Source organism: Vigna radiata, chromosome 8 (genome assembly GCF_000741045.1).
Source record: "Vigna radiata var. radiata cultivar VC1973A chromosome 8, Vradiata_ver6, whole genome shotgun sequence".
In the NCBI taxonomy this organism is placed as follows: domain Eukaryota; kingdom Viridiplantae; phylum Streptophyta; class Magnoliopsida; order Fabales; family Fabaceae; genus Vigna; species Vigna radiata.
In genome coordinates this window covers 8,656,340-8,664,732 of record NC_028358.1, presented here as the reverse complement: position 1 = coordinate 8,664,732, position 8,393 = coordinate 8,656,340, and the positions used below count along the sequence as shown (strand labels likewise).

At 31.7% G+C, this 8,393-nt stretch overlaps 1 protein-coding gene across 1 annotated transcript; it reads right to left on the bottom strand.

Moving 5' to 3' along the window:
* Positions 1 to 6,328: 6,328 nt before the first annotated feature.
* On the bottom strand, positions 6,329 to 8,103 carry LOC106770806 (GDSL esterase/lipase CPRD49). Its single transcript, XM_014656615.2, has 6 exons — positions 7,921 to 8,103; positions 7,480 to 7,557; positions 7,215 to 7,355; positions 7,056 to 7,138; positions 6,831 to 6,974; positions 6,329 to 6,742 (listed from the first exon to the last, which is right to left on the bottom strand). Exons 1-6 carry the CDS (start codon positions 8,029 to 8,031, stop codon positions 6,529 to 6,531), a joined length of 771 nt encoding a protein of 256 aa, XP_014512101.1. The 5' UTR covers positions 8,032 to 8,103; the 3' UTR covers positions 6,329 to 6,528.
* Between the last annotated feature and the right edge of the window lie 290 nt (positions 8,104 to 8,393).

The window sequence follows — 8,393 nt, the reverse complement described above, 5'->3', positions numbered from 1 at the left end:
ATTTTTTTAAAGTTGATTGAGGCTTCAATTCCATTTCAGTTTCTTTGTTTTGATTGCTTAAATTCTCATTTTATTCTATATTTGATTAGTTATTTGTTTGGTTGGTCTAATGATTGATTGATTAGTTATTTCATGGTCACATGTTAGTTTTTATGTCTTATTTTCTCCTGTTTTAATGCTTTCGAATTATGATTTCTCATGTTTAATTGTTGAATATTTAGTGTTTTTTTTGTAAAAAAGAAAGCCCATGGGCTGGCCCTAACCCACGGGGCTTTGGGGCTTTTTAGCCCTGGGGGCTTTTTTAATAAGGGACTATTTTGGCCCTGTGGGCTTTTTTGGCCCCAACCCACATGGGCTAGGGCCAGGGCCTATTGTTGGGGCCAATTTGACAGGTCTAGTTATGGGTACTCAAAGGTGAACCGTTATTTATAATTGATGACATTAAAGTGAAATATTTCATGTACTTAGTAAAAATGTTTGTATATCCAAAGTAACATATATATAGACTTAAGTATGATTGATTGTTTATTAAAGTATATATGGAATTTGTCAGTTTAAGAAATCATCCAAAGGTGAACTTAAATGATTACCTATCAGTTTAAGTGTCACCCAAAGGTGAACTTGAATGTATGACTAATGTAGTAATTTGTTTGAATCCATAATTTTTAATCAAAGCATTAATGTATGAGCTTGTGTGTTATTTCAGCTTACATGAGTTTATTAGGTTTGAACAACAATTTGGTCAAGTTTAATTGGTAGATTATGCTCATTGATCAGAACAAATTCAGTTTCAATTGGGTGTTTTAGACTTGGATATCTATTATGATGGATGAAATGTCCGCAGTCATTATAGAGATCGGTACAAGTGATGAGAAGTCTCTTTATGAGGCTTGGCATAGGTCTAACAGGCTGTCACTAAACTTGATGTGCATGTCTATGACAGAGAATGTAAAGCCTTTTATGCCTAAAACGGAAAACGCAAAGGAATTCATTAAAATGATCAAGGGGTACTCACAATCAGACATAATTGACAAGTCTATTGTGGGAATGGCTACAAAAAGGTTTGACTGGTCACAGTCCATACATGAACATGCAACTGGAATGGCTAATATAGCGGCAAGATTGAAGTCAACGGGAATGGAGGTGAATGAGTCTTTTCTAATACAGTTTATCATGAACTATCTTCCTCCTAAATGGGTCTTTTTATGTTTCTGTAAGTTTTGAAGCAAATATTATCAAAGTGCCTAATAATACCTTGTGGTTGGACTTTGGAGCTACCACTCATGTTTCTCATATTATGCAGGGATTCCTTTCAATCTAGTGCATAAAAGGAACTGAAAAGTATTTATATATCAAGAACAATCCAGGACAAGGATTATTATTTCCCTCTAACACAAAACATACTCTCAAGGCTTTTAGTGATTCTGATTAGGCTGCTTATCCTGACACTAGAAGGTTTGTAACTGGTTTTAATGTGTTCTATGGTGCATCCTTAATCAGCTGGAAATCCAAGAAGCAAGGTATTATATCTAGATCATCAACTGAAGCAGAATATAGAGTCTTAGCTTCCACGACATGTGAAATTCAATGACTTTTGTATTTGCTCCATGATTTGAAACAACCTCTACCACAACCAGTTCCTCTATTTTGTGACAATCAAGCTGCTATACAAATTGCACAGAATTCAGTCATGCATGAGAGGACAAAGCATATTGAAATTGATTGTCATCTCATAAGGGATAAAGTTCAAGCTGGTGTAATTAAGCTTTTGCCCATTTCTACTTCAGCTCAACTTGCAGAGATTCATACTAAAGTTTTGCATCCCGCACCGCACAATTTCAATATTTATTGTCTAAGTTGAACATTAAGAATATATATGCTGCAGCTTGAGGGGATATTGGATTTAATTTATTTTCCGTTCATATATGTGCATTTATGTTCATATATTATATTATGTTTTATATTTATATTACGTTTTTATATTGCTTTAAACAAATATATATATATATATATATATATATATATATATATATATATATATATATATATATATATATATATATCAATTGTACTATCTCCTTGTTATTGAATAAGATACACATTTTTCATCCTTTCTTTTCTTTTCTTATAACAGTAAGAACTATACAATAGATTCAGGTAAATTCTTTTCTACTATGTATGCGAGAATAATGAGTATCATGTGTGTTGTTTTTCATTTAATTGAAAATTAAAGAATTGCTTACATGTTGCTTATCAAAATATTTTAACTTTCACAATTGGGATCCAAATTTAACCATAAATATTCAGTTAATGAAACATGATATTATATCTTATTAGTCATTTTAAACAAGTATTTTGAATATTCCTAAATTAAGTGTGTAAGTTGTCCCAATACATTATTAATATTTAATCATTTAATTGTTTAAGTAATACACTTAGTTTAAGTGTATATGTACGTTGTCCTAATACATTATTAATGCTTAATCATTTAATTGTTTACCTAATGCATATTACTTTAAGGTATTATCATGATGTCAAAATCATTGTTCACCAACATAATCTCGGTTTACCAAAAATCATCGACTCCGAACAATACATAGAATCTTGAGATATAAGAAGTTTGCTTTATTAAAAATCTAAATAATTTTGTGTCTTTTGACCTACTCGGGTTATCATCCGAACTCGAACAACTATCGTATCCCCGTTGGGAGAAATTCTTCATTGAATTTCCAATTTATTTTGTAATTTTTGCATGCATAATCTTAGTTAGTTTGAGGATATAAACCCACGAGATACTGAAAAAACAAAAATAAATTAGACGATCATAAAATAAATGCAGAACACTCTTATGCTAGAGATGTTGTAATTTTTTATTGGGATAACTTGGAAAGATTTATCATTTTTTTAAGTATAATTTTTTTATATAAGAGACCGATTTTTCTTAGATTTCTGACAATTTTTTCCAAAACTAAGTTGAATTTTATCATACATTTCTATTACATCTCACTTATTTAATTCAACATAAAATCTTAATTGTGAGTTCCTAACAGTTTAATTCATAAGAGAGTGATTTTTTAGATTTTTAACAGGTTTTCCTAAAACTGAGTTGAGTTTTATCATATATTTCTACTACAATAAAGCATACTTGTCTCACTTATTTAATTCAACAACATTACTTTTAACAAATTATTAATTTTAAGTTTGGATAGAAATTTTAACAATTCAAAACAATTGAAATATATTATTATATTTGAATTACTTATAAATATTTTTTATGAAATAATTAAAATACTCTATATTTTAACTTTTTATTTAGATAAAACAATTTAATTTTTCTTTTTGAGAAAAAAAACTTTATTTTAAAAATATTTAGATAACTCAGCTTTATTCTTAGTCAAAGTTAACTTATTATGATCTTCAAACCAAGACGACTTGTCCCAACATTTTGCCATAGTAGACTCATCTCAATCTTCGATAAAGATTGACTTGTATCAATTGTCAACCCAGGACGACTTGTCTCAACTTTCGGTTAGGCCAACTCACTTTAATTTTCAGTTTAGGCCGACTCATCTTGACCTTTAGCCAAGGCCAAATCATCTCAACCTTGGATATGGGCTAACTTGTTTCAACCTTCAGTCAAAATCGCCTCCTCTTAACCTTCAACTTGGGTCGACTCATCTAAACCATCAACTTAAGGCTACTCGTCTTGACCTTTGACTCGGTCCACTTGTCTCAATCTTTGGTCATAACCAACTTAGCTTGTATTCATCCCAAGGAAAATTAGTTTGACCTTCACCATGTGACGAATTGGCTTAACCTTCAACCTACGTCAATTTATCTTGACCTTCATCCTAACTAATTCACCTCCACCTATGGCCCAAGCCGACTCTTCTCAACCTTTAACTTAGATAGAATCATCTTAACCTTTGGTTCGGACTAACTTGTCTCAATCTTTGGCACAAGTCGACTTTTCATGACCTTCGACCCAAACTGAATTACGTCAACCTTTGGTACGGGTCGTCTCAACTCAACCTTCATTCCGGACCGACTCACCTCGTCCTTCGATCCGGATCGGCTTGGATCAACCTTCAGTTTGGGTTGACTTAGCTCGACTCAACATTTTACCCAAGTTGTCTTCGCTCAAACTTTATGATAGGTCGACTCAACTCAGCCTATAGCTCAAGCTGACTCAGCTCAACTTACAGTTTTGATTGACTCGACTCGACCATCAACATGAACAAACTTGTCTTATCTTTCAACTAAGCTAACTCAACTCAACTAAAGGTTTGAACCAATTCAACTTGACCTTTGGCTTAACTTACACATAACTATCTTTACTCGACCAACTAGCTTTCCTTTTGGCTATACTATTCAACTTTACTATTTGAACAATATATTTTCACCTTTAGATCAATCTGTCTTGAGAAGTTCAAATCCAATTATTTAAATTTAAATTGGTTTTAAATTACAGTTTTAAATTCCCATATTCACTCTAGTGTAGAATTTTAAAAATTCATTACCAATAAATCAAGATCCCATATTTGATGATATCCTCTAAGAGAAAAGAAAGAGAATAAGACAAAAAAATACCTTGGGAGTTGATGAGAAAGTGGAGCTACCAAGCCACCTTCACCACAAAAATCACATTCAACTAAATTCAACAAACTCTAACCTCAATAATGGCTCTCACACACCACCAAGAAATACAATATGGTTTTGAGAAATTACCTAAGTTAGAGTTATCACACGGAATATTTGTATTTAATATTGTTAATGATATTTGATTTTTATCAAGAATTAAATATAGTCTTTCATTGGCCAATCTTCTTTTTATTTTCCTTTTCTTACACATAAATATAAGAGAGGTCACATTATGTATACTTTTATTATTGCGTAATTAATGAAATTATATAAAAAAAAGTCCAAATCATATATATAATTTGTGAACCTAAACTTTAAATTCTTAATTTTATATAACGGTTATTATATCTTCACACTTAATTTTTTTTACGTCTTTATTATTAATTTTTTCTTACAAATACAAGTATAATTTTTGTAATGATCATATTACTCTTAAAAATAAGTTATCAATGTCAAAATACCAAAACATCATTTCTCTTTTATCTAATCATATTTACTTATGCTAAATTTTATTTAAATTGTTCAAGAATAATATAATTTATCAAATCATTTAAATTTAATATATTTTTAGAAAAATATATTGCATCAATTTTGAATCGTAAACGAAATTTTAAACATTTTTATATCAGTAAAAGAAATTGTAAAGATGACTTGAATTAAATGAAATTTAAGTTTTGAAAAAGAAAGATTCCAATTAAAAATATTAAAATTTAACAAAAAAAAAATATCGATATAATTTGATCAATTTTCCCTTACACACGTACATTTGGAATAAATTTAAAATTTTCTGAAGTTTAGAAATACTTTATGATAATAAATTCGAGATATATAATTCCTTTTTTTTATGTAGTTTCATAAACTAATTAACATTCTTAGCATTTAAAATCTAGTGTGGGATACCGACACAATATAATATGTCTTGTAGAGCAAAATTTTACATCAGTTTATTAACCACTGATGTCTAAGCTAGCTTAACTGGCATTTCTGATCAATATGAGAGAAATTATATATTGAAGTCACATATCTTAAATTACTATTTATGTTAAGAATTTAAATATTACTTAAAATTTTTAGGATTAATACCGTTTTTGTCTCTAGTTTGGGAGGTTTTGTTCAATATGGTCCTACCTTTTTTTAGTAACAATTGATCTTACTTTTTGAAAAAACTGTTCAATTGACTCCTTTTTTATTACGACGTCAATTTTCTAACGGTGTTGGTTACGATGTCAATAAGTTCTTTCATGCATTCACCTATCTAAATATTATTTTAACAGTCCTGACATAATGTTACATTAAAAATCATGTCATCATCGTATACAATAAGGACTATAATAAACAATTTAAACTTTAATATGGAACCACTATGAATAAAAAAGACTCAATTGAACAGTTTTTTCAAAAGGTAAGATCAATTGTTATGAAAAAAAAAAAGTAGGACCATATTGAACAAACCTTCCCAGGAACAAAAAGCGGTATTAAACCAAATTTTTAATAAGAAAGTTGAAAGTAATATAAGATAAAAAGAAAAACGTAAATTATGAGTCTTAAAATTTTTTGTTAGGATTATGTGAAATGTGTTGAGAAAAATGAGTGGAAGAAATATATCTGATATGATAGATACTTGTGTGGTTGTGGTATTAATGATATTAATGATTTTAGTTGGTAAAAGAGCACATGGTTTGATAGATTAGAATGAAGATACAGCACTTTATTTAAGGCCACTTATTAAAGAACAGAGCAAAAATTCAAGCAACAGTTTATTACATGCATAGAGTGAGAAAGCAGGGAGAATTCCACCTCCATTTTCTAATGGTACACAAGCAAACAATCATGGCACTTTTATTTCAAGGCTTCTGCAAACAATTCACTAGATTACGATACACAGTTCTAATCCCAGTAGTCGTTGTCAGGGAGGACCCAGTTGGATAAATTATTGTATGGTCTTCCATCATCAAAAAATGGATCGTACGGTGAATCTTCGTCAAACTCATTTTTCATCGATCTCCAGTACAGACTAGGCTTCCAATCTGCCTCTTTCAGAACCTTCAATACCTCTTTGAACACAACCTTGTTTCCCACAGGTGACAGATGAATTCCATCACTGAAAAACCAAAACAACTCTTCCTCATCCTCCTCCTCATCATTAACACAACAAAATCCATATTTTCAATGAGATAGACTATACTTACATAAAACAAGCTTCTTGCCATTTTTCCACTTTCTGAAGAGCAGTCCATAGATCAACCGCCTTGATATTCATATCCTGACACAGTTCCAAACACGCCTCTGAATACACTCGACAAGTTTCGTTCGTCCTCGATGGTTTCCCATTGCTGTTTCACTCCAACAATTAGTCCAATTCTAACTAACTAACACCATTACAACTTATAATCATAAAGTAAAATTTGAATCACCTTCTTGCGAATTGTATGTTAAGCGCTACATCGTCGATGGGAGGAGCACTCAGTACAATAATGCGAGTAGTGTCTGAGAGGCTCTGCCAATCGTTCATAAATGGGTCAAGCTTTTGCAGTGACGCGAGAATAACAAGAAAAGGGTAGAAAATAAAAAACCTGGAGATGGTTGATAATCTTTTTCATATTCTCGAGATATTCTTCGAGAGGCACAGAAGTACCGAATCCTGATGGGTCAGGAAACGAAGAATCATTGCCACCAAAGTATACGATGACCAATGATGGTTGTACACGGGCATCCTGAATTCAACGAGTTCACACAGTCTTAGCAAGGATGGGAGTACTCAATACCAAAGCAATTTTCTAAGTACAATGAGCAAAAGGGAGATTCTGTATTGAACAGAAGCAGTGAAAAGATGAATACCTTGGGAAAAACTTTGTCCAGAACCTGCAGAGCTCGCCTTGTATTCCAACCAGCATATCCTCGGTTGATTATATCAGCCTGTGTCAAAAGGGGTTGTTAAAACGAGGAAGTTTCACGTAAAAGTGATTTTTTCATTACATAAGAAAAGGTGACATAACCATAAAGTAAGAAACTTTCTGAGAAGGTTTGAACTGAACTCAAAATCCCTTCGACAGCATGCATCAGATACTCTTGCATAAGTTGTTCTGAGAAGAAGAAGAAGAAGAAGAAGAAGAAGAAGAAGAAGAAGAAGAAGAAGAAGAAGAAGAAGAAGAAGAAGAAGAAGAAGAAGAAGAAGAAGAAGAAGNGAAGAAGAAGAAGAAGAAGAAGAAGAAGAAGAAGAAGAAGAAGAAGAAGAAGAAGAAGAAGAAGAAGAAGAAGAAGAAGAAGAAGAAAAAGTACCTTGCGAGCGTACAAGTGAGCAAGAGTGGCAGCCCAACCTTCACCGAAGAAACCGAATTGAACAATGGAAGAACCGAAGAGAACAAACTGAGGCCTCGAGGTTCCTGACATTGTTCGAGTTCCTCTCTGTTTGTTTCTCTGGTTTTTTCCTTGAGCGCTGAATATACACTGAGATACGTTGGACTAGAATATATGTATTGACTTCATCACCTACCTACTACCTACCTCCCGATCCTCCAGTCTTTTTTATTTAATCTTTCCCCCTTTTTTTAAGGAGAAAATTGAGCTCAATTATTGGTTCCTTCACTGTCTCCACTTATTATTTTAATCTCCATTAATTTTTATACTATGTCTACGCAAGTTTTTATCTATCAAAACAATTAATTATTAACAAACGGATAATGATATTTAGATAACATTTTTTTTACAACATTTGAACATTGATTACGTGTCAATCATTGATTGGTCGTAAA